This window comes from Thalassophryne amazonica, chromosome 11 (genome assembly GCF_902500255.1).
Source record: "Thalassophryne amazonica chromosome 11, fThaAma1.1, whole genome shotgun sequence".
Classification (NCBI taxonomy): Eukaryota; Metazoa; Chordata; class Actinopteri; order Batrachoidiformes; family Batrachoididae; genus Thalassophryne; species Thalassophryne amazonica.
The window spans coordinates 108,855,925-108,883,452 of NC_047113.1; the positions used below are offsets into that span (position 1 = coordinate 108,855,925).

A 27,528-nucleotide genomic window follows, 5' to 3' on the forward strand; every position below is an offset into this window, starting at 1 on the left:
ATGTCTCGAGCTGTCCCCCCTCCTCGTTGCCTTTGTTGGTAGTCGCTGAATTCTTTTCCTTTACCTTGTCGTTGCTCTTGCCTCTTCCCAAAACTTTCCTGTTTTTAATCCCACTCATTTTGAGTTATTTTAAATTTCTTTTAAGAACGGTTTCTGAGTTTTGGTGGGATTTAACAACAAACTGACTGGGAGCGCCACTTTGCCAGGCTCACTGGAAGTCCTGTTTTCCCAGTCTTATCGTTAGCATGCGCATGTGTTTGTTTTAATTCTTTTTACTCTTATGTTTTTACTCTTATTGCAATTTAAATCTTTTAATTCATTTTGTTCTGTTACTGAATTGTGTTGTGTGAAGCGCCTTGAGGCGACGTTTTTGTGAGTTAGTGCAATACAAATTAATAAATTTGATGGTGTGATTTGATATGATGGAAACCTGGACAACGTGGTATGTTTTGAAGAACTGAGGAATATCTCTTATCATATTAGCAAAAAGCTAGTGATGCCATCATGTGTTTTCCTCGCACTCACGTGGCCTGACAGACCATGTTCTAATTCCAAAACCACAGCCTCAAATTTTGTGGCACCACAACTTGACATGCAGGCGCAGCAGCACCAATGTCCCCGTGATGAAGGCACACAGCAGAATCCCTGTCAGCCAACATGAAGACACCAAGCCTTTAGAAAGGACTCACAGGAGACCCAGAGTGGAACATCTGCTGTTGACAACAACGACATTCGACACAAACCCACACGGCACCAAAACAGAGGACCAGCTCCTCACGCTCCTTGTCGGGACCTGCTGACAGTGGCACATGACCAGCACCCGTCAAAGGGTGACTGCCTGGAGTGCAAGAACTTTAGGGTGTCACGCTGCTCTTGCAAAGGGCTTTCTGAGCAACATTCAGTGCCGCTACTTAGTGTTCAGTCTAAACTCTGAGCACGAGTGTCAACATCAGCAGGACACGTCTGTTTTTGAAAAGTAATTCTGTTGACTGGACAACTTTGTCCGATGCGTGATGACTTGTCGAAGGTCGATGCCAGACACTGAGTGCTATGTGACGCGGGGGCACAACCTCTGACCTCTTTCTGGTGTATTCTGGTATCTGTCAGGCACAGAGGTTCCTGGGTGTGTGGAGCACAGCTTTAATGCACCGTTTTCATGAAATGACGCACTGAACTCCAGCACTGTGCTGCTGCCTGACACGACGCTACTTTAGAGCATTATGAACGTAAAATTAAGATTTAATCTGAAGGTATAAAGCCACAAATGCAGACTCCCACCCTGAGCTTGTGAGCAGTAGATGTGCAAACTGTGCAAATTTAACAAGGTGGTGCAAGTGGAGGAAATGGGAAATGTTTATCAGTACATTATTCTTGAATTTGTTCCCCTTTTTTTGGCACATACCTGCCCCTCCCCCAGAACCTTTGGTTGGCCTTCTAATGGAATCACCTTCTGCTCCCATTTGCCAGAATTCTGAATGCCTTAAAGGACATGTCACATGTTATGTAACGTCTCAGTTAGCAACACATCAACAAAGTATTCATGACTGTAAGTCTCTCTGCACACATGCAGTAGTACTGGTGGTCGCGGATGTATTTTATTGCTAATTATTTCTCTCACTCAGAGTTAACAGGTGCATTTCCAGAAAACATCTTACTCAGCATTTCTTGGCGTGTGATGCACATTTTAGGAAAAGCAGAAGCATCCCAATGGCCAACAGACAGAGTGAAGCAAACGCTGCTATGTCCGATAACAAAACTTCTGAGCTTTCATTCGAAAGTGATGGTTCAGATTTACAGAGGCTATTCAAACAGGAGATGACACACTTCAACCTGAAACTCTTAACTTCTTCAAAGCCTGTCAGATTTTGGATCCCAACGTGTGGTGACGCTGCTGTCTGTCACAGGATGCCCTTTTACTGCAGCTGTGTACATGGACGCAGAATGTTTCCACAACGCTGTTTTTACAGGCTGCCTGGACACGCACAAGTATTTCTGACATTGGAAAAAGTCAGAAGATGTTATTTTCAGGACATAATGGACTTTCTATCCAATGTGCCAGAATAAGCGAAGTGCACATCTTGGGCCGTGCAGTGCATTATGGGTACGCTAAATTTTTCGGCTACCAATCCACATGCTATGACGGAGAAAAGCAGTGAGAGTGCTATGATGTGGATCATTTCAACCGCTGGAAAGTTGACGATTTAAAGCATTTTTGTAAGCTCTGCAGATTGCCTGTTACAACCAGGACTACATACGGCAGTGGACAGAAACAGAAAGAAGAGCTTGCTGTGCTTGCGTGTGCTGCATCATTACAGAAACTACCGTTGGTGCCAACGAAGGAGGAAGAGAGAGCTGCTGTCGAAAATGACCAGTCCTTGTTGATAGTTGGAGACAAACAAATTTCTGACCCCTTGAAGGCAACTGACAGATGGTTAGACGAAGTCCAGAGTCTGAAACTGTGGATACCGCAGAACATCTGCTAAGCAGGGATGAGAAATCGCTACTCTGCCGGCTTCAGAATGAGTACAATGAAAGTGGGTCTCACATATAACCTCTTTGGTCTCACGTTTGTTTTGATAAGTTGACAGACATACAGTGATATGTGCATGCATGCAGGTCGTTTATAGAACATGTCAATATTACAATATTACGCACCACGTCATTCATGGCGCGACATTACATTCATAAGCTGATGCACGAAAACGGCGTCATCAGCCACATTATAATTCGGCACAGTTTCAGGATATTGACAAAATAAATATGTGCAAGAAACTTACAATTTTAGTCCGTCTGGATCTTTCTTTTCTGTGGGGAAATTGTGTAGAATGAACGGAGGTTTACAACCACATTTCTTCTTCTTTCCGTCTTTGGGTGGACTCAGAGGAGCTTTGCAATCATGTGTTTTCAGCCAACTTTCAAGCCTATGAATTCCGTTCCAGCATTTGAAAACAGCACAATGCGCACCTGTCATTATTGTATGTGTCGCTTAAGGCTTTAAGCCTTTGAAACAATCCTTGTAAGCCTTAAATTTCACAGTCCGCTAATGCTACTGTATACGAAATTCAATGGGAGTGGTGTGAGTTTGGTAGCTGGAATTTTTGCCCCCGTTTGACCCACGCATGCGCAGATGCGTTGTGCACTTCGCTAATTGTGAGAGAACTTGAGGACCTGACAGCAGAGCTGCAGTCATACATTATTCACCAGCTGGCATTATTCACTGTGCAGTGTGGACTTGTAGCAGACCTGGACATTGTTTTCTGGCTGGCGATTGTGCATGATCTGTGCATGGGGACTTATTTAATGGTGTGGACTTTACATATTTAATCTGGGAAATTATTCTGCAAGTGGGTGAGTGCTGTGTTCAGTTTTCTCCCTTTTGTATTTTGGTCTCCTCAGTGGAGCTGGTAGCCTTAATTTTATTATGCTTTCAGAGAGTCTGTCGGATTTTGGATTTTGATGTGTGCAGAGCAGCACGTCATTTTAACGACCATGTGCACCTCTCCACTGTTTTCAGGCTGTCTGATCACATGGATGTATTTCTTAGATTCTTCAGGGTTGTATCAATGACAACACTTACAAGCGTGCACAAAGCCGAGCCTCTACCAGAGACTTATTATCAGGCTGCGTTCATGACAAATGGACATGCATGTGGACTAACTCTTCTCACAGTGGAGAGCAGCTCCTGCTTTTACTGTGACTGCATCAAAATGAACAGTTATCACTTAAAAATGAGCAGCCAGAACATGACATCACACTTATGGAAACTTTGGAATTAATCTGTGGCTCTGTTCTTAATGTTAAGAGCTACATTCTATTCAAGCACGCGCTGGGACATTTCCTCAAAGGTGCTTAAAAACTTGGAAGACGAGTACTCACAAGCACTGTTTTGGGAGTCTCCATAGCCGTTTGTTGTGAATGGCGCACACTTCAAGCCCAGTCACGGGAGTGTAAAAAGTAAGCACAGTATATCATCGGCTGGTCACTAACAGCTTAAATCTAAGTTGTTATGATTTTGGTGAGATATGTCCTTTAAGGCAGGCTCCACAGCCCCACTCCTGGAGGGCAATAGTCCTGCATATTTTCCATGCCTTTCTGCTCTAGTCACACCTGGGGCCTCATGTACAAAGGTTGCATATGCACAAAAACATGGCATATGTCCTTCTCCATGCTAATGTTTAGATATATCTAAAGGTGAAATGACCATGGATATGTGCTGTATGCCACGCCAAGTTCATGTCTGGCATCTACAGATTTCTACAGCTGTTGGTCCACTGGTGACACACAGAGGTGATGCTGGGAAACTGTTAATAATAGAAAAACAAGAAGTCATCATAGTGACGTGCACATCAGAGAAACACTGATTAACAATTAACACACCCACGTCTTTGCAATTGTGTCGGGGGATATAAAAGCATGCATAAAGTGATGAGGAAAATGGCGCTAACAATGGCTGCGCTAGTTAGAGGTCTTTGCAAATGGTGCAATCTGATGTGAGCCTGTATTCAGGCAATCAATCAATCAATCAATTTTTTTATATAGCGCCAAATCACAACAAACAGTTGCCCCAAGGCGCTTTATATTGTAAGGCAAGGCCATACAATAATTATGTAAAACCCCAACGGTCAAAACGACCCCCTGTGAGCAAGCACTTGGCTACAGTGGGAAGGAAAAACTCCCTTTTAACAGGAAGAAACCTCCAGCAGAACCAGGCTCAGGGAGGGGCAGTCTTCTGCTGGGACTGGTTGGGGCTGAGGGAGAGAACCAGGAAAAAGACATGCTGTGGAGGGGAGCAGAGATCTATCACTAATGATTAAATGCAGAGTGGTGCATACAGAGTAAAAAGAGAAAGAAACACTCAGTGCATCATGGGAACCCCCCAGCAGTCTACGTCTATAGCAGCATAACTAAGGGATGGTTCAGGGTCACCTGATCCAGCCCTAACTATAAGCTTTAGCAAAAAGGAAAGTTTTAAGCCTAATCTTAAAAGTAGAGAGGGTGTCTGTCTCCCTGATCTGAATTGGGAGCTGGTTCCACAGGAGAGGAGCCTGAAAGCTGAAGGCTCTGCCTCCCATTCTACTCTTACAAACCATAGGAACTACAAGTAAGCCTGCAGTCTGAGAGCGAAGCGCTCTATTGGGGTGATATGGTACTACGAGGTCCCTAAGATAAGATGGGACCTGATTATTCAAAACCTTATAAGTAAGAAGAAGAATTTTAAATTCTATTCTAGAATTAACAGGAAGCCAATGAAGAGAGGCCAATATGGGTGAGATATGCTCTCTCCTTCTAGTCCCCGTCAGTACTCTAGCTGCAGCATTTTGAATTAACTGAAGGCTTTTTAGGGAACTTTTAGGACAACCTGATAATAATGAATTACAATAGTCCAGCCTAGAGGAAATAAATGCATGAATTAGTTTTTCAGCATCACTCTGAGACAAGACCTTTCTGATTTTAGAGATATTGCGTAAATGCAAAAAAGCAGTCCTACATATTGTTTAATATGCGCTTTGAATGACATATCCTGATCAAAATGACTCCAAGATTTCTCACAGTATTACTAGAGCTCAGGGTAATGCCATCCAGAGTAAGGATCTGGTTAGACACCATGTTTCTAAGATTTGTGGGGCCAAGTACAATAACTTCAGTTTTATCTGAGTTTAAAAGCAGGAAATTAGAGGTCATCCATGTCTTTATGTCTGTAAGACAATCCTGCAGTTTAGCTAATTGGTGTGTGTCCTCTGGCTTCATGGATAGATAAAGCTGGGTATCATCTGCGTAACAATGAAAATTTAAGCAATACCGTCTAATAATACTGCCTAAGGGAAGCATGTATAAAGTGAATAAAATTGGTCCTAGCACAGAACCCTGTGGAACTCCATAATTAACTTTAGTCTGTGAAGAAGATTCCCCATTTACATGAACAAATTGTAATCTATTAGACAAATATGATTCAAACCACCGCAGCGCAGTGCCTTTAATACCTATGGCATGCTCTAATCTCTGTAATAAAATTTTATGGTCAACAGTATCAAAAGCAGCACTGAGGTCTAACAGAACAAGCACAGAGATGAGTCCACTGTCCGAGGCCATAAGATCATTTGTAACCTTCACTAATGCTGTTTCTGTACTATGATGAATTCTAAAACCTGACTGAAACTCTTCAAATAGACCATTCCTCTGCAGATGATCAGTTAGCTGTTTTACAACTACCCTTTCAAGAATTTTTGAGAGAAAAGGAAGGTTGGAGATTGGCCTATAATTAGCTAAGATAGCTGGGTCAAGTGATGGCTTTTTAAGTAATGGTTTAATTACTGCCACCTTAAAAGCCTGTGGTACATAGCCAACTAACAAAGATAGATTGATCATATTTAAGATCGAAGCATTAAATAATGGTAGGGCTTCCTTGAGCAGCCTGGTAGGAATGGGGTCTAATAAACATGTTGATGGTTTGGATGAAGTAACTAATGAAAATAACTCAGACAGAACAATCGGAGAGAAAGAGTCTAACCAAATACCGGCATCACTGAAAGCAGCCAAAGATAACGATACGTCTTTGGGATGGTTATGAGTAATTTTTTCTCTAATAGTTAAAATTTTGTTAGCAAAGAAAGTCATGAAGTCATTACTAGTTAAAGTTAATGGAATACTCAGCTCAATAGAGCTCTGACTCTTTGTCAGCCTGGCTACAGTGCTGAAAAGAAACCTGGGGTTGTTCTTATTTATATTATATTCAATTTATATATTCAATTAGTGATGAGTAGAAAGATGTCCTAGCTTTATGGAGGGCTTTTTTATAGAGCAACAGACTCTTTTTCCAGGCTAAGTGAAGATCTTCTAAATTAGTGAGACGCCATTTCCTCTCCAACTTACGGGTTATCTGCTTTAAGCTACGAGTTTGTGAGTTATACCACAGAGTCAGACACTTCTGATTTAAAGCTCTCTTTTTCAGAGGAGCTACAGCATCCAAAGTTGTCTTCAATGAGGATGTAAAACTATTGACGAGATACTCTATCTCCCTTACAGAGTTTAGGTAGCTACTCTGCACTGTGTTGGTATATGGCATTAGAGAACATAAGAAGGAATCATATTCTTAAACCTAGTTACAGCGCTTTCTGAAAGACTTCTAGTGTAATGAAACTTATTCCCCACTGCTGGGTAGTCCATCAGAGTAAATGTAAATGTTATTAAGAAATGATCAGACAGAAGGGAGTTTTCAGGGAATACTGTTAAGTCTTCTATTTCCATACCATAAGTCAGAACAAGATCTAAGATATGATTAAAGTGGTGGGTGGACTCATTTACTTTTTGAGCAAAGCCAATAGAGTCTAATAATAGATTAAATGCAGTGTTGAGGCTGTCATTCTCAGCATTTGTGTGGATGTTAAAATCGCCCACTATAATTATCTTATCTGAGCTAAGCACTAAGTCAGACAAAAGGTCTGAAAATTCACAGAGAAACTCACAGTAACGACCAGGTGGACGATAGATAATAACAAATAAAACTGGTTTTTGGGACTTCCAATTTGGATGGACAAGACTAAGAGACAAGCTTTCAAATGAATTAAAGCTCTGTCTGGGTTTTTGATTAATTAATAAGCTGGGATGGAAGATTGCTGCTAATCCTCCGCCCCGGCCCGTGCTACGAGCATTCTGACAGTTAGTGTGACTCGGGGGTGTTGACTCATTTAAACTAACATATTCATCCTGCTGTAACCAGGTTTCTGTTAGGCAGAATAAATCAATATGTTGATCAATTATTATATAATTTACCAACAGGGACTTAGAAGAGAGAGACCTAATGTTTAATAGACCACATTTAACTGTTTTAGTCTGTGGTGCAGTTGAAGGTGCTATATTATTTTTTCTTTTTGAATTTTTATGCTTAAATAGATTTTTGCTGGTTATTGGTGGTCTGGGAGCAGGCACCGTCTCTACAGGGATGGGGTAATGAGGCGATGGCAGGGGGAGAGAAGCTGCAGAGAGGTGTGTAAGACTACAACTCTGCTTCCTGGTCCCAACCCTGGATAGTCACGGTTTGGAGGATTTAAGAAAATTGGCCAGATTTCTAGAAATGAGAGCTGCTCCATCCGAAGTGGTATGGATGCCGTCTCTCCTAACAAGACCAGGTTTTCCCCAGAAGCTTTGCCAATTATCTATGAAGCCCACCTCATTTTTTGGACACCACTCAGACAGCCAGCAATTCAAGGAGAACATGCGGCTAAACATGTCACTCCCGGTCTGATTGGGGAGGGGCCCAGAGAAAACTACAGAGTCCGACATTGTTTTTGCAAAGTTACACACCGATTTAATGTTAATTTTAGTGACCTCCGATTGGCGAAACCGGGTGTCATTCCTGCCGACGTGAATTACAATCTTACCAAATTTACGCTTAGCCTTAGCCAGCAGTTTCAAATTTCCTTCAATGTCGCCTGCTCTGGCCCCCGGAAGACAATTGACTATGGTTGCTGGTGTCGCTAACTTCACATTTCTCAAAACAGAGTCGCCAATAACCAGAGTTGATCCTCGGCGGGTGTGTCGTCGAGTGGGGGAAAAACGGTTAGAGATGTGAACGGGTTGGCGGTGTACACGGGGCTTCTGTTTAGGGCTACGCTTCCTCCTCACAGTCACCCAGTCGGCCTGCTTTCCCGGCTGCTCGGGATCTGCCAGGGGGTAACTAACGGCGGCTAAGCTACCTTGGTCCGCACCGACTACAGGGGCCTGGCTAGCTGTAGAATTTTCCACGGTGCGGAGCCGAGTCTCCAATTCGCCCAGCCTGGCCTCCAAAGCTACGAATAAGCTACACTTATTACAAGTACCATTACTGCTAAAGGAGGCCGAGGAATAACTAAACATTTCACACCCAGAGCAGAAAAGTGCGGGAGAGACAGGAGAAGCCGCCATGCTAAATCGGCTAAGAGCTAGTAGCTACGCTAAGCTAGCAGATTTCTAAAAACACGCAAAGTGAATAATGTGTAAATAATTTAGAGGTGATTCAGCAGAAGGAGTGCTTTAGTTAAGGCACGTAAAGATTACACTGGGAAACAAATCGTAATCTAGATAACTAGATCAATCTAACTGCGCAGATTAAACAGCTAACAGATACAGAAAAACACAGCTGTGCTCCGGAACAGGAAGTGATACAATACCGCAGTGAGAGCCAACCACCAGTAGAGGCCCCAGCCACCAGGCTGGTTAAGCTTTATTTCTTTCTTCCAACGTCTCATGAGTGAGTAAGAAAAGTGTTTCCATGAATGAACTTATTTTAATCACTGTCCATAAATTCCAGTAAAATGTTCATTTCTTGTATAAATTGTAAATATTCCTGCTGTGGTTTATTTTGTGTACAGAAGGAAACTCTTGGTCAAACCTATCGTGAGAATTCAGACTTCAGATCAGAGACTGATTAAATTAAATCGAGACGGATTAATTCATTTGAGACTGATAAATTAATGTTTAAATTATAGTACCTATGCTATAAAAAAGAATAATAGGTGGTGCCCTGAGTAATAATTAAATAATATGTATTAAACCCTAAATTATTTTGGTGACCTGTTATATTGGGCCTAGTCCAAACTAATTCAATTTGGGAGTTTAACTACTCATTCACTATAAATTGCTACATATTAATGGTTCCCCGTGTGTGAGCGATTCAGTAATAAAATATTTTATTAAATAAATGTTACATCTTATGGTGCGCCTGTGTGGAGGCATAAAGATTATTACATAAATAAATGTTACATCTAATGGTTCCCCGTTGCGAGGCCTGAATATCTGTAAAGCCAAGTGTCTCCAATAAATAAATAAATACATTACATAATCATGATGATAATGTGAGAGATGCATACAGAGTCACACCCCTCCACCAACTAGGGAAGTCTGACCACAACCTGGTCCACCTACAGCCACAGTACACCCTCCTGATCCAAAGGCAGCTGATAACCATGGGCTCAGTCAGGAGGTGGTCCCCTGAAATACAAAGTGCCCTGAGAGACTGCTACAACACCACGGTTTTGGATTAGCTCATCAACCCGCACGGTCCAGATACAGAGGGGCTGACACACTGTCTGATGGATCATCTTAACTTCTGGGCAGTCGTGGTCTGCCCAACCAAGACTGTCCCCTGTTACTCCAATAGCAAACCATGGGTAACGTGGGAAGTGAAAACTGTCCTCAACAGGAAGAAGCCTTTAGAAGCAGAGACATGGAGGCGATGAAGGCAGCACAGTGGGAGGTGAAACTCTGCATGAGGGAAGCAAAGCACAGCTACAGAAGAAAGATGGAGAACAAACTGAAATAACATCAGGGAGGTCTGGGAAAGTGTGACAACCATCACAGGCCATAAAACAAAGACCAGAGACACAAGGGGGACAACGGAGAGGGCGAACAAATTTAACAACTTCTTCAACTAGTTCAACCAGTCCATGCCCCCACCCCCCCACTGCAGACATTTCTCCTCCTTCCCTCAGCACACCTCCCCCCAGACATCACTGTAGGCCAGGTCAGAGGACAGCTGAGGAAGTTTCATCACAGGAAAGCTGCAGGCTCGACTACTGAAGATTGAACTGGAAGAACCACTACAACGCATCTTCAACCTTAGCCTGCAGCTGGGGAGAGTGGCCACCCTCTGGAATACTTCATGCATCGTTCCAGTTCCTAAGAAGAACCGGCCCAGTGAGCTGAATGACCTCTGACCAGTGGCACTCACTTCACACCTGATGAAGATGTTGGAGTGGTTCTTGCAACACACCCACGACTGTCTGCAGTTTGCATATTGGACAGGTGTTGGTATGAAGGATGCTATCCTCTACCTGCTACACAGAGTCCACTCACACCTGGATAAGGGAAATGGCACAGTGAGGATTCTCTTCCTGGACTTCTTGAGTGCCTTCAACACCATCCGGCCCCTTGTGCTTCTGGACAAACTGAACAGGATGCGAGTGGACCCTGCCTGGTCACCTGGCTCTCCAGCTACCTCACCGACAGGCCACAGTATGTCAGGCTGAGGGATACTACATCTGACACTGTATCAGCAGCACCGGAGCACCCCAGGACATGGTGCTGGCCCCTCTTCTCTTCACCCAGTACACCTCTGACTTCTGCTACAACTCTGAGCTGTGTCACATCCAGACATTCACAGATGACACAGCCATTGTTGGATGCATCAGGGATGACAGAGACAGGAGCCTAGTGAGGGACTTTGAACCACCTCAGCTGGCTCCTTTCAATGCAAAGGAGCAGCAGCTCTACTCTGAACTCCCCCGGATGACCACACTTCTCACCCTATATAAAAGGGAGACACCAGCCATCCTCCTGAGGAAGCCCATTTCGGCCGCTTGTACCTGTGATCTAGTTCTTTCAGTCATGACTCAACCCTCATGACCATCCGTGAGAGTAGGAATGAAGACTGACCAGTAGATCAAGAGCTTTGCCTTTTGACTCAGCTCCTTTTTCATCACAACAGTACCATAGCATGAATGTAACACCAACCCTGCTGCACCAATTCTCTGGCTAATCTCACGCTCCATTGTCCCCTCACTCGTGAACAAGACCCTGAGGTACCTGAACTCCTTCACTTGGGGCAAGACCTCATTCCCTACCCGGAGCAGGCAATCCATCAGTTTCCTGCTTAGAACCATGGCCTCACATTTAGAGGTGCTGATCCTCATCCCAGCTGCTTCACACTCGGCTGCGAACTGATCCAGTGAATGTGGGGGGCCACAGGCTGATGAAGCCAACAGGACCACATCATCTGCAAAAAGCAGTAATGAGACCCTGAGCCAACCCAACTGGAAGCCCTCCTCCCCCGACTACCCCTCGATATCCTGTCCATGAATATCATAAACAGGATTGGTGACAAGGCACAGCCCTGGCGGAGGCCAACCCCCACTGGAAATGACAGACTTACTGCCGAGCACCTGAACACAGGTGATGCTTTGTGGGTACAGAGATTGGATGGCCCTGAGAAGGGACCCTCTCACTCCATACTCCCTCAGCACCTCCCACAGTATCTCCCAGGGTACCCGATCATAAGCCTTCTCCAAATCCACAAAACACATGCAGACTTGATGAGGATACTCCCAGGCACCTTCCAGGATCCTTGTGAGAGTGAAGAGCTGGTCGGTTGTTCCACGACCAGGATGGAACCCACATTGTTCCTCTTTAGTTAGAGGTTCAACAATCAGCTGTACCCTCCTTTCCAGCACCCTGGAGTAGACTTTACCAAGCAGGCTGAGTAGTGTGAAGCCCTTGTTGTTGGCACACACTCTCTGACCCCCTTTTTTAAATATGGGGACCAACCACCCCAGTTTGCCACTGCTTAGGCATTGTCCCAGACCTCAATGTAATGTTGAAGAGATGTCTCATCGAAGACAGTCCCTCCACACCCCGAGCCTTCAAACCCCTATCAAGGAGAGTGGTTCCAGACCTGAGGCTGTGCGTGGAGGTGAAGACCACCAGATCTAACTGGTACTGCTCCACCTTGAGCACAAGCGCCGGCTCCGTCCCCCACAGTGAGGTGACGTTCCACACCCCCAGAGCTAGCCCCTGCAACCCAGGTCTGGTCCGCTGAGGCCCTCGACTTTCACTGCCACCCATGGGACAGCGCACCCGACACCAGCAGTTTACCCTGTGGGTGGTGAGCTCACAGGGTGGAGAGGGAAGGTCCATGTTGCCTTTTTGGACTGTGCCCGAATGGGCTCAGTGGCAAGCCCAGCCACCAGGCGCTTGCTGACGGGCCCTACATCCAGGCCTGGCTCTAGATGGGGGCACCTGGCTTCCTCCGAGCCGGGTCACATTTCCTCTACCTCGTTCTGTCATGGTGTCTTATGAACAATTCTTAGTCTGGCATCTCGTCTGAGACCAATTTGCCATGGGAGACCCTATCAGGAGTACAAAGGCTCCAGACAACACAGCTCTCAGGTTCATAGCGACGCACAAACCTCTCCACCACGATAAGGTGATGGTTCCTGGAGAGGACAAATACATATTTATTTGTAAATTTGCAACTTGTGCGTTGGTTTTTAAAATTAAATAAATCAACCAACCAGTAATTGAGAGGAGATTAATTTCCCATAATGCCCACCACTGTCTGTCTGTGTGCGTGTGTGTATATAAACATATCACAAATAAACTACAGTTACCTTGGGTGGTTCTCTAAACATCTGATCCAGACAAATGAACTCCAGACTCGGCAGTAACTCTATGAACTGTGAGAATGAATCCAGTTTGACAGCATGACAGCGAACCAGAGTGAGATCCACCAGACGGCTCCACCTGGACTGATCTGACAACACAAAAGAAACAACCACAACAACATACGTCTTATTCATCAGTGTCTTGAGAAAAACACTATGAAGTACACACACACACAGTGTCAAAATAATGCATTCATTTAGATTAATTAGTTACAGCAGCTATAACACGTCACTTTTTAAAATCTAAACAGGATCTGTTCTGACGTCATTGAGTTGGTCAGTAAATAAAGAGAGTTTGTCGGCGTGCAGACACTTCCTGCTTTTCTTCATTTCCTCTCCAGCACAGAGCCTTTATGTGGTGTCCCCACCGTGAGACACAGACATGAGGCAGCCCTGAAACACCACTAGGTGGAGCTCACTGCTGACCGCTCAAACAATGTGCACAAAAGATGGAAAAACACGGGCACTATTTGTGAAAGAAGAGCCAAGCACCATTATTACAATGGAGGGAACAGGAAAGAGATGAATCAAACATCACAAAGCAGTGTCGAGATGAAGAAGCTGAAGCATCTGAAACACAACAGTAAGAGACAACCGGAGCACTAAACTGACAACAGTTTGGCACATACACATTCACAGACAGGGAACAGAAGAGACACCGCTTCTGGCTCGGATGGGGAACTGTGCTGTCATTTTTTACCAAAGGCAGGTGAAGTGCTTAGACCAAACATATTATGACGACGTGCAAACCCCAGAAGATGATTATGTTGTGTATTAGTGATAACATTTAACAGATGTTGCAACACATGTGGCTTGCATGTGTTGCACGCCCCCATCCCCTAAGACATGTGGTAGGGGTGCACACTTGCATCAAATGCTGATATGTATGTACAGATGGGGAGCAGCCAGCCATGTCTGAGCGCACACAGCAGGGCAAGTTGCCACTCAGCTGATGGGCAGCCAGAGACTCAGTGAAGCAGGAAATGACAGCACACGACGTGTCACGTTAAAAACACAGAGACCACAGCCAGGACAGGTATATAAATTAGTACTACAATAACCTCATCCACAGTTACATAACAAACAACTAAAATGACTGATCCCAGAACACAGAAACACAGAGTGACACTTTGGTCCGTGCACCGAACGGACAGGGGGGCGTGTCTGGCTGCCAACAGCAGCAGCTGTTGAGATCTCTGGTGCTGGATGTCACAGCTGGAGAACACGTTCTGTGTCTTGAAGGACATGACCTTACAACTGTCCACTGTGACGTGTGTGTCTGCTTGCTGTCCTCATGTGAAAATACATAAAAACACATATTGCTGTTGCAAACAGGCTGCAGCAAGTGAGCGCACAGTGCGCACACTGATAGTCTGTCCCAGGTGAAACAGACCATCAGACCGTGTGAACACGCAGCGGACAATCTGAACGTCAAGTCACCCACGTGAGCTCTGTTCCACATGATGCGGTGTGTGTCTTGCGGCGCGCCGTCCACAGGACACACAAGTCTGGCTAGATACAGGGACCAGCAGATGAGGACATGATAAGAGCGCACTGTTTCTTTCATGTCAAAGCTGTACGTCTGTGACCATGGGTCATCTACAGAGGAAGAGACAGATCATACTTGTATTGTTCGCTCGATAAGCGCTCCATGAACATTAACTGTGTTTGTTCCTTCCTCTGTCTCTCTGTGTGTATATATGTGTCTGACCATGTTGGATGGATGTCAATCTTTTTCTTCAAATAACTGCATTTGCGTGTCTCAGCCACATCTTAACAAACATCCACTTTGTTAAAACTAAGTAAGTACACCTCTCTGTACGTCCCACCTTCAAACACAGCCATGGAAAATCTACTTCAGCTCCCAGTTGGTGACCCCTGCTTTGTGACTTCATCCTCAATCACAAATCCTGACCATTATGAGCTGTTGTTCAAATCTGTATCTCAAGGGTCACCAACCCTGTTCCTGGAGAGCCCCCGCACTGCATGTGTCTTCCAGCTGTTGATTGGCTGAGCACACCTGAGAGTTAATTCCCTGAGAGTGGATCAGGAAGAGTTAGAAAACATGCAGGGCAGGTGTCCTCCAGGAACAGGGTTGGTAACCTCTGTTCTACAGGAATACAAACTTCCTATGGGCACTGCATGTGTGTATGCAAAAACATACGTTGCGTGAAAAATGTATGCTGTTTTATAAAAATGCCAAGGGACAATAAATCGAAATTAAGGGTTAAAATTTAAGTAAAGAACTTAATTTTTTTTTAAAAGGAAAATTGGAGAGGTGATGGTCTAGTGGTTAAGGCGTTGGGCTTGAGACCAGAAGATTATTATTCTGAATCATTATTATTATTAATCATTATTCAAGTTTTACTGGGTCTAGCAACAAAACTTAAAATACGGAATATAGGTTGAAGTCTGCACTTCTGACAAACATTCAAACTGAAACTGAAAGTGTGGGCAATTTGGTGGGAGGGTAAATGGACTGCATTTATATAGCGCTTTCCATCTGTGTCAGACGCTCAAAGCGCTTTACAATTATGCCTCACATTCACCCCGATGTGAGGGTGCTGCCATACAAGGCGCTCACTACAGACCGGGAGCAATAGGGGATTAAAGACCTTTTCCAAGGACCCTTAGTGATTTTCCAGTCAGGCTGGTATTTGAACCGAGGATCTTCTGGAGGGCTGCTTAATATGGTCATGTGACTGACATGTATCTGTGTTGAACAACTCCAGAGGGTTAAGAAGACCTTTTTGAATAACTTTGCACAGCTAAAACACTGAAGCCACCTTGACACTTGCACAAATTTGATACCCGCAATGGCACACAATCTTGCCAATGACTGAACTTGTGGTAAACTGTGCGTGAACTGTTTGTGGCTGTGTGCCAGTGTGCAAAGAAAATTTTGAAATGTTCAAAATTCTAGTCTAGTTGTGAACATTGTACTACCTATTCGAAAACACTGTCACTGCGTGCATCTGAACCTGAAATTTAATTATGACGAGATGTTACATCTATAATAAACATAACTTTACAGATACATTATCTAACTCATGAGAAGGAATGAAAATGCACCTATTTTACCATCAATTACAATATATTATAAATAATTACCTTTGAGACAAAATTCCAAATGCATTATCCATTGCACGACGCACACGAGACAAGCTGCAGCTGTAGATAATTTCTCTGTGATTCTGGGAGCGATGCGAGACGGTTTCATCAGCCAAGTTCTGAGAGTAAATGTGCCTATGAAATAACTATTTTCTATAGTGTGCCATCAGCGGGACAAAGGATGATGCATTGGCATGACGAATTGCGTGGCAGTGCGGGGATCAAATTCATGTGTCAAGGTGCCTTTAGACTCTCGTCTGGTGTCAAGGCCTCTGTCCGAAGTCTCTATAACAGAACGTTGCAGTTGATAAATCCAGAGACAGATAAACAATTAATTAAACACAGATGTTTAAGTTCTTATGATCCTGTACCCATGCGGGAAGACCCACCCAAAAAGAAAAGGAAGCATAAATTACTCCTGCATTTGCCTTAGGAACAGCATGATACCCTTGGATTCAGGCTAGGCAAGATAGGGCCATAAGTCCTTGCTCTGTATCTTCAGACTGAATGGCAATGCACAATATTATATCAGTATTTTATAAGAAATCTTAAATATTCAGTTTTAACTCAATGCCACATGGATGATGCTACAAGCACTGAAAGATGAATCAAACAGTCAACCTTATAGTGTTTCCTTTATTGCTCAATGAAGCACAGCTGTGCAAATACAACAAGAGGGGGGCTATTTTTTGACAGCTTTTTAAAGTCTTGTTCCACTGTTGTAACACAGACCACATCATTAGTGACGTGGAAGGCCACAGTGTGTGCTGCAGCCAGTCTCATTGTTTTAAAGTGTAGGTGACACCAAAAAATATGCACAAATAATCACTAAAAATGATGAAATGTTGATATTTTAAAAAAATCCTGAACAATAAAAGTCAATGATGTGTGCAGGTGAAGGATAAACTCCAGCTGTCTGAAGCCTGCGCACTATTTCAGCCCTCAGCCGCAGCAACTGTTGCTACGTCACCTGATGACCGGACCTGCTGATTCAAATCCAAATCAACTGGAAACACAGCGGAGCTTGAGCTGTTTTTGGACAATTTTTTTTTTCTAGTGTGGAAGTTTTTGTCTGAAGGTGATTCTGAAGAAGCTGTGGAGGACACAGACTGACGGTTTAGAGCCTAATTTAGACCACAATGAGGGAGACGAAACCTTGGAGGAAAACCTTCAGTCTGACAACGGTGACAATACTGGAAGAGTTCAGAATACAGAATGGCGATTATAAAATAAAAAAATTAATAAATAATGCAGGCGATTTCAGTATGCAGGTGGAGATGATGAACCCCCCCCCGGCTCTGAGGTCATAATCGACTGATTAAAAAAAAATTTGACAGGTCCGTTGATTTTGGTGTCTGCGGGCGCTGGGTCGAGTCTCTGCTGTATCAATCCCGTGACAGGTCCGTTGATTTTGGTGTCTGCGGGCGCTGGGTCGAGTCTCTGCTGTATCAATCCCGTGACAGGTCCGTTGATTTTGGTGTCTGCGGGCGCTGGGTCGAGTCTCTGCTGTATCAATCCCGTGACAGGTCCGTTGATTTTGGTGTCTGCGGGCGCTGGGTCGAGTCTCTGCTGTATCAATCCCGTGACAGGTCCGTTGATTTTGGTGTCTGCGGGCGCTGGGTCGAGTCTCTGCTGTATCAATCCCGTGACAGGTCCGTTGATTTTGGTGTCTGCGGGCGCTGGGTCGAGTCTCTGCTGTATCAATCCCGTGACAGGTCTGTTGATTTTGGTGTCTGCGGGCACTGGGTCGAGTCTCTGTTGCTGTGAGCGGAGACTGGTCTTCCTCCATCGGGCTGCTTTGCACCACAAGTTGAAAGACAACAGCGCCTCATTCATTAGCATCAGTGGAATTCTGTCAGCATGTGACTAAATTATCCCATGATCCCCAAACAAAAAAAATACTGTGAAAATACTCAGTTTTGCCTCAGTGTGGAGTGGAGAAGCTGCACGACAGCGTGCCACCCAGAATTAACCGTTCTGACACGTGTAACACCGTGCAGCACTGACCTGAACACTCGGTGGAAACGGGGCTGTCAGTAGTCTGTAACAACCCAGAAATGAATGGGACTATTAAGATAACAGTTCTCGTGCTGATGTCACTTCCTCCTCCTTGTCCAATGTCAGAAGTCGCTGGGAAGTTCCTGGTTTTTAGTGGTGCGCAATTCAAAATATGAATATTTATCTCTTCAGTAACTGTGCACCAGGAAATCATAAATTTCAAACTGCGGTTTAATTTTCACTTAGAGAAACATTACATGTCGTGTCACCTCCATGACCCACTCAGCCAGATCCTCGTCCACTCCTGGTGATTGCAGGAGCGGACGAGGATCTGGCTGAGTGGGTCCTGGACTACCTCACAAACGGGCCCCAGTTTGTGAGGATCAAGAACTGCGTGTCTGACCTCCTGACCTGCAGTGTGGGGGCCCCCCAGGGAACGGTCCTCGCACCCTTCCTCTTCACTCTTTACACTGCAGACTTCACACACAACACGGACAGCTGTGTCCTGCAAAAATTCTCCGATGACTCCGCCCTCATTGGACTCATTATGGCCGATGATGACGCGGGGTACAGAGGACTAACACAGGACTTTGTGGACTGGTGTCAGAGGAACCACCTCCTCATCAACGCGGGGAAGACCAAGGAGATGGTGGTGGACTTCAGACGCTGCCCCACTACACTCCCCCCAGTGAACATCCAGGGAAGGGACATTGAGAGAGTGGACTCATAAGTACCTGGGTGTTCATCTGAACAACAAACTGGACTGGACTCACAACACGGACGCACTTTACAGGAAGGGTCAGAGCTGCCTCTACCTCCTGAGGAGGCTGAGGTCTTTTGGAGTGAGGGGGCCACTCCTGAGGACCTTCTATGACTCTGTGGTGGCTTCAGCCATCCTGTACGGTGTGGTCTGCTGGAGCAGCAGCATCACAGACAGGGACAGGAAAAGACAGGATAAGATCATCAGGAAATCCTGCTCTGTCCTGGGCTGTCCTCTGGACTCTGTGCAGGAGGTGGGGGACAGGAGGGTCCTGGCTAAACTTACATCTATGCTGGACCACGAGTGTCACCCCCTGCTGGACGTTCTGTCTACTCTGGAGAGCAGTTTCAGCGACAGACTCATCCACCCTCGCTGTGTGAGGGAGAGATTCCGCAGATCGTTTCTACCGGCTGCTGTCAGACTGTACAATGATCAATGCTAGTACTGTGGTAACCATAGCAACCAGGACAATAATCATGTTATTACCTGCTGTATTTATTAGGTGCAATAATTTAACTTATGGTGCAAACTGAAGTCACTTTACATATATTACATTACATATTACGTATTACATATGTATTACTTATATTTTAACCTGTCCATATTGTAGATATCAGAGTAACTTGTTGTACATTTCATGCTGAAGTCATTTTATCTGATCACTCTCACATCATGACAGCGTACATCATCCTGGCAGTGCAGCACTGAACTGAACAATGGTAGCCTCAGCTTTACCCGGCACTCAGTGCTTTTTTTAGTTCTTGTTTTTTTAAGAGATGCTTGTTTGTTTTATCGCATGCCCTTCTATTCCTACTGTTCTATGCTGCGATGTGACACTGAAATTTCCCCATTGAGGGATGAATAAAGGCTTTTCTTATCTTACCTCCACTGTAACAATGGTACATCTTCTGTTTTTTCACTGTGAGCCAGGGGGCTTTCCACTGCAGTGGAGTCACAGAGGGCTGAGAAGAACAACCAAGGGTTCTGGCCTGTAGGCTAAATTCCAGAAAACAGACTTGAAGCTTACTACAACCACCTCTGGTACATTCCTTCAGCAGATCCTCCTGCCTTCCATCCACAAGCAGTCACAGGTGACTTTGGTGTATTTTAGTCACTCGACTGCACTGTTGCCACAGACCACAAACCACAGTTTGCAGGTGAGCTGTCTGGTTGAAGGGGCAGTCCACAGGTTTGCAGAGAACATTAATCTTCGATTATAATAACTTTACTGGGGAGGTGATGGTCTGGTGGTTAAGCGTTGGGCTTCAGAACCAGGGGGCCCTCAGTTCAAACCCCAGCCAGTCCAGACGATCACTAAGGTAAAGTGTTAATCCATGAGTTGCTCCTGCTGTGTAGTGAGCACTTTGCATGGCAGCACCCTGACATCAGGGTGTTTGTCTGAGGCATCATTGTAAAGTGCTCTGAGCTTCTGATTCAGATGGAAAAGTGCTATATAAATGCAGTCCATTTACCATTAATTGAAGGTAGCAATGCTATAATATTTCTTGGTTTGTAATTTTACTGCATAGCTGCCCTAAAATCAACAGGACTAATAAGGTGGACCTGAAGCGCCTGCTGTGGACGGACCAAGACTATGCTAGTCTGTGGTGCCCAATTTGCTCTCTAGAGGGCCGTGTTGGTGGTCTGATGTCTCATGTAACGTCTCAACTGTCTCACTTGTGTAGTGTAAATTTCATTTACCTGTTGCGGGACTAAGAAAAGAGTATTTTGGTTTATTGTATTTCAAATGAATGATATTAAGTTCACAACAAATTAAGTATGAGAGACTGGACAGGAAGGGGACAGGAGGGGGAGTGGCTTCACTCACAGCCACATGAAAACAGAACATTGGAACATTGATAAACTGTACAAGCTGTGTGATGTTTACAGACAATCACATGATAATTTGTAAACAGCAGACTTTAGCACAAAACGCTCATTAAAGTAGCTACCAATCTTAAATGATCATCTTCCGCACACAGCATCAGAGTGTAAGAGGAATGTGTGAAAAACTGATTCAGAAAGTTTTTCATCAAGGTTTTATCCTTAAAAGTGCAGGTTTTGGCACAATGGAAAGATATTGAGTGCAGTCTAATACCTGATTTACATATACAGGCCATACTACCGGATAAAAATCTACAACAGCACACAGACTCGAGAATCCATGAGTGAAATCCTCTCACGATTTGGAGATCACCAATTAGAAAATATAAACTGGACGTGGAGGTTAGAATTCTAAGTTGGTGTGCTTATGATTCAGATTTTATACCACACAAATTTGATGATAGATTCAAAGCTTGGATCGAAAAAGGCATCACATCAATGTGCAGCATTATACAAAAGGATACTCTTATGAGCTTTCAAAGTCTAAAGGATAATTTTTCATGACAAAGACAAGATTTCTACAGATACCTCCAGCTACGACATTATTATAATCAGAAAATAAAAACAGGTACAGTAGAGAAGCCAGTAAACCCTTTGGTCAATTATTTATTGATGCATACAAATCAAACATTGAGAGAGGGATTATCTCCCGACTGTATAAGAGTCTGCAGAATTAAGAAAGTAATTCACCAAAATATATACAAGTTAAATGGAAAAGGGAAGGAAACATGACAATAACAGATAAAGAATGGGAAGACATCTGCATATTTCAATGGAAAATTACAAAATCTCATGCATGGAAGGAATTTTGCTGGAAAAATGTAGCCTGAAATTCCATCACTCCACTTATGACGGTGCACCAAAACAATGGTAACGCTCACTGCTGGCAAGGCTGTGGGTGTCAGACTGCAAATCATTATCATGTCTTTTGGAATTGTCCAAAAATGCAAAATTATTGGAAAGACATGCATAACATAATACAGGAAGTTCTCAATACACGTATATCATTTGACTTCAAAATCATGTACTTAGGACTCATCCCACCAAAACTGATGGCTAAAGATAAGTAAAGAAAAAGCCTTAACTAAGAGATGGATGTTGCAAACCGGACCTACAATTAAAAAGTGGATAGATGTGACAATGGAAATATAACCCCAATTCCAGTGAAATTGGGACGTTGTGTAAAATGTAAATAAAAACAGAATACAATGATTTACAAATCCTCTTCAACCTATATTCAATTGAATACACCACAAAGACAAGATATTTAATGTTCAAACTTATAAACTTTATTGTTTTTGTGCAAATATTTGCTCATTTTGAAATGGATGTCTGCAACATGTTTCAAAAAAGCTGGGACAGTGGTATGTTTCCCACTGTGTTACATCACCTTTCCTTCTAACACTCAATAAGCATTTGGGAACTGAGGACACTAATTGTTGAAGCTTTGTAGGTGGAATTCTTTCCCATTCTTGCTTGATGTATGACTTCAGTTGTTCAACAGTCCGGGGTCTCCGTTGTCGTATTTTGTGCTTCACACATTTTCAATGGGTGACAGGTCTGGCCTGCAGGCAGGCCAGTCTAGTACCCGCACTCTTTTACTACGAAGCCACGCTGTTGTAACAGGTGCAGAATGTGGCTTGGCATTGTCTTGCTGAAATAAGCAGGAACGTCCCTGAAAAAGTCGTTTCTTGGATGGCAGCATGTGTTGCTCCAAAACCTGGATGAACCTTTCAGCATTGATGGTGCCATCACAGATGTATAAGTTGTCCATGCCATGGGCACTAACACACCCCCATACCATCACAGATGCTGGCTTTTGAACTTTGCGCTGGTAACAATCTGGATGGTCTTTTTCCTCTTTTGTCCAGAGGACACAATGTCCATGATTTCCAAAAACAATTTGAAATGTGGACTCATCAGACAACAGCACACTTTTCCACTTTGCGTCTGTCCATTTCAAATGAGCTCGGGCCCAGAGAAGGCGGCGGCGTTTCTGGATGTTGTTGATGTTTGGCTTTCACTTTGCATGGTAGAGTTTTAACTTGCACTTGTAGATGTAGCGACGAACTGTGTTAACTGACAATGGTTTTCTGAAGTGTTCCTGAGCCCACGCAGTAAGATCCTTTACACAGTGCCGCCTGAGGGATCGAAGGTCACAGGCATTCAATGTTGGTTTTTGGCCTTGCTGCTTATATGTAGAAAGTTCTCCAGATTCTCTGAATTTTATGATTATATTATGCGCTGTAGATGATGGAATCCCTAAATTCTTTGCCACTGAACATTGAGAAACATTGTTCTTAAACTGTTGGACTATTTTTTCACGCAGTTGTTCACAAAGTGGTGATCCTCATCCCATCTTTGCTTCTGAACAGCTGAGCCCTTTGGGGATGCTCCTTTTATACCCAATCATGAGACTCAACTGTTTCCAATTAACCTGTTCACCTGTGGAATGTTCCAAACAGGTGTTCTTTGAGCATTCATCAACTTTCCCAGTCTTTTGTTGCCACTGTCCCAGCTTTTTTTCATGCAGTTGTTCACAAAGTGGTGATCCTCACCCCATCTTTGCTTGTGAACGGCTGAGCCTTTTGGGGATGCTCCTTTTATACCCAATCATGACACTCACCTGTTTCCAATTAGGTGTTCTTTGAGCATTCATCAACTTTCCCAGTCCTTTGTTATCCCGTCCCAGCTTTTTTCTTCAACATACAGTATATTCAATTGAATATAGGTTGAAGAGGATTTGCAAATCATTGTATTCTGTTTTTATTTACATTTTACACAACGTCCCAACTTCATTGGAATTGGGGTTGTATACACTTTGGACATATTTATGAAACTCTGGAAAAGATGGGTCCAGTTTATTAGACCTCAAAGACCAGATTTTGTCAAGATAATAAATTAAAGGGAACAGCTACCACTCATCTCCTGCACAGGATCTCAATGATTAACACAACTGAATTAAACTAGACTGCTGCAGATACTCTTTAAAAAGTATTTTGTGTTTTTGACTGTTGTTTCCTAACCCCTCTGGATGTAAAAAGTTCAACTGCATATGTTCTGTTTTTGTTTTCTTTTTCCTGCCTTCTTTCTTTCTCTCACCCTCTTGTACCAGCCGTGTGGGCCACTACAAAAGCTTTGGAACAAGAAATTCCATTGCAACTACAAGAAACTCGGATCTGTATAACATAATAGTTAAAAAGTGTGGTTGTAGTTGTACTTGGGTGTAAAGTAACATGTATTTCCAAATAACAAGATAATTTTAAAAAACAAGTGCAGGTTTCATCATGAAATTAGTCCAGGTTTCAGCTCTCGTTCAAATAAGATAATTATTAAAGGGGTTAGACTGCTTAAAAAAAAAAAAAAAAAAAAAAGAAAAAGTAATGCAATCCCACTCAAAATTGTAGAAAGAAAAAAGGCAGTCAAGATGACAGAAAACACTACCTGACACAACTGGATTAAAGCTACTGAGTGTAAATTTACAGTCTGACACAGCAGCTTTTATCCAGTGAGGCAGAGACCTCCATCAGACAATTTTACACCGTGAGACAGTTTTGATGAAGGGAACAAATTTTATATCTATCAAATAATGTTTTTAACATTTTAACCGTTACTTATGACCTACACATAACATACAATGACATGAAACAACAGAAACATTAAATTTGCATCATTTATGTTAAACTGCCTCAACTTGTGGCTCTTGCAGTAAATTACAAAACATTTTCCATCTTACTTTGTTATTCTGCTCCACATAGACCAATGGATGTCTGAGTACCAAACATATGGAGCAAAAGGCCCCTTACATCAGGCACTGAGGGGCAGTTAGCCCATACCACTCTTTAATATATCAATCTCTGGTGTCTGGTTTGTAACAACACTACTGGATTTGTTAGAAAAGTTCAGCCTGTCGGTGATGCAGGCTGCTGTCCCCCAGACTGACACAGAAGAAGATGTATCAGCTATGTTTATTTATTTGTTCAACTTCATAATAATATTATTTATAGGTCCTTGCACTTTTTTATGAAGGTCATGTTGAAAGGTTCTGTGAATCAAACATATGCTGCAAAAAACATGTAAAGAAAGATTTGTATTAAGAGTGCGTTATACTAAAGTCTGACACCTTTTCAACACTTTTTACTGCAAGTAAATATCAGCCCCAAACATGTGTTATCAGCCTCCAAACCTTGCCAATAATCGGTTGACCTGTCCTCCATATTGCTGTGGGCAAACAATCTGCCTCCATCAAACAATGCATTTCATCCAAACGGTGTCAAACAACATCTAATATGTTATCCAACATACATTTATTTGTCCACCTTGCGACTTTTGAGAATTTAAGTCTATGTTAAGTCATGCACAGGCTGTGGTGTGCACATGTGCTACACTGACTTTCTCTCCATTGTTAAGCTCACCTTCAGGTGTTACAAAGCAAGTTCAACATACAGGAAAACAGTGTGACTTCTATTCCACAAAACACAGCAAACCACTGGTCTGCAACTCAAATGGCACAAATCTGCTTCAAACAAGGTTTCCACCACTGCCCAGTGTCAAACAGATGCACATCACACAGATACGAGCACGAGGAGAACATTAAAACTGGGTTTACCTGTGATCCAGTGATGAGGGTTATGGAGATGAGGACAGTTGTAGATCAGCAGATGTTTAATGTGCGTGAAGACTTCATTCACCACCTTCACACCAATATCTGTAATAATGCCTGGGTTCTCCATCACATCTGCCAGGCCGTACTTCACCAGCTCAGAATGACTCATCTTACCTGCGCACACACACACACACACACACACACACCTGTTAATCGACTCCCAATTGACTAACTTAATGCACGCACCATCAATTCAATTTATTTCATTTATATAGCGCCAAATCACAACAAGGCCGCCACAAGTAAGGTCTAACCTTACCAACCCTTAGAGCAAGAACACAGGTGACAGTGGAAAGGAAAAACTCCCTCTGATGAGTTGAGAAAGAAACCTCAAGCAGACCAGACTCAAAGGGGTGACCCTCTGCTTGGGCCATGATACACAATTTACAAAACAAATATACAGGAAATTCTGGGAGTCCATGCTGGTGGTCCAGGACGGAAGGCCTGCAGAAGACACCCAATCACATCTCTGGATAGAGCTGCACCTCAGAGAGAAAAACAGAATCAGGCATCAGAAAGCTCTGATGTGCTAAACTCTGATGAGACTGAAATGATGGTTCTTGGTCCAGCGAGACATCAGCATCAATCTGATCAGCTGGCGCTCAGCCTGGGTTCGTGTGTCATACATCATACGGACAAAGTGAGGAACCTTGGGGTGATTTTTGTTCCCACGCTGTCCTTTGACCTCCACATCAGGGATGTTACTAGGACTGCTTTTTTCCATCTGTGAAATATAGCGAGGATCCGCCCCATCCTGTCCCTGGCTGATGCTGAGACTCTGATTCACACTTTTGTTTCTTCTAGACTAGATTATTGTAATGTTCTATTTTCAGGGTTACCTCAAACGAACATTAAGGGTCTTCAGCTGGTTCCGAACGCTCCTGCTAGACGTTTGACACAAAGCAGGTTTGAACATATCACACCCATTTTGGCATTGTTACACTGGCTTCCTGTCTCTGTGAGAGCAGATTTTAAGGTTTTATTATTGACTTATAAGGTTGTTCATGGACTGGCGCTGTCTTATCTGGCCATTCTGGTGGAACCCTACGTGCCGGCTCAGGCTTTGCGGTCGCAGGACTTCTTTGCATTCCCAGAGTGAAGAAGTCAAAGAGTTTTTTGTTTTTTTTAATCGTGCACCGGCTCTGTAGAACGGTCTTCCTGTGACTGTGAGGCAGTCAGAGTCCGTGGACATTTTTAAGTCGACTTAAAACCTATTTTTATTCTCTTTCTTATGAGTAGTTTTTATTTTTTATCTGTTTTATTCTTTTACTTGTTTTTAATTAGGTACTTGATTTTGTAATTTTTTTTTATCTATTAATTTAAATTTTTATGTTGAACTGTTCTGTGTGAGGTGCCTTGTTATGATTTGGCGCTTTATAAGGTGATTAAATTGAATTGTATAGAAAGACAACAAATACAGTATAATTTGTCAGCATTAAGCAACAAGAAAAACAGAAGATATATAAGAAGGATTTTATGTGAACGAGATTACCAGCAGTTATCAGCATATATAATTGAGTATCATCAGCATAGCAGTGAAAGGTAATCCCAAAATGCCGTAATGTGTCCAAGGGGTGCTATATAAAGAGAGAAAAGCTGGGGGCCTAAGACACCATAATTTTCCACTGTTAATGTTCTGTTTGTTTATGACTTCATTTTTCACCATAGTCTGCAACCAGCTTCCTGGAATTCTAAGGAAGAAGTTCTATTCAGACAGTGTCTGTTCCAACAAGCTCGCCCAACTCACTGTACTGGATCTGCAGTTCAGTTCAAACACTTTCTTTATGGGCCTTCTGATAGTACTCTACATACCCTTTGCACAACACCTGTAATACAAGCAAAACACCCTCGAGCGTTCACATTCAGAGTAGACAGTCCTCAAAACCTGGGTGAAGCCACCAACACACCTACGACAA

At 43.4% G+C, this 27,528-nt stretch overlaps 1 protein-coding gene across 2 annotated transcripts in view; it reads right to left on the reverse strand.

The window, feature by feature from the left end:
* Nucleotides 1–27,528, reverse strand: part of fbxo38 (F-box protein 38) — a 216,081-nt gene that overhangs the window by 125,013 nt on the left and 63,540 nt on the right. For both annotated transcript variants that reach the window (XM_034181007.1, XM_034181008.1), the window contains 2 exons: nucleotides 25,556–25,726; nucleotides 13,140–13,282 (listed from right to left, as the gene is read on the reverse strand). In XM_034181007.1, coding sequence (XP_034036898.1) covers nucleotides 13,140–13,282; nucleotides 25,556–25,726 — 314 coding nt within the window. The remainder of the gene's footprint in view (nucleotides 1–13,139; nucleotides 13,283–25,555; nucleotides 25,727–27,528) is intronic.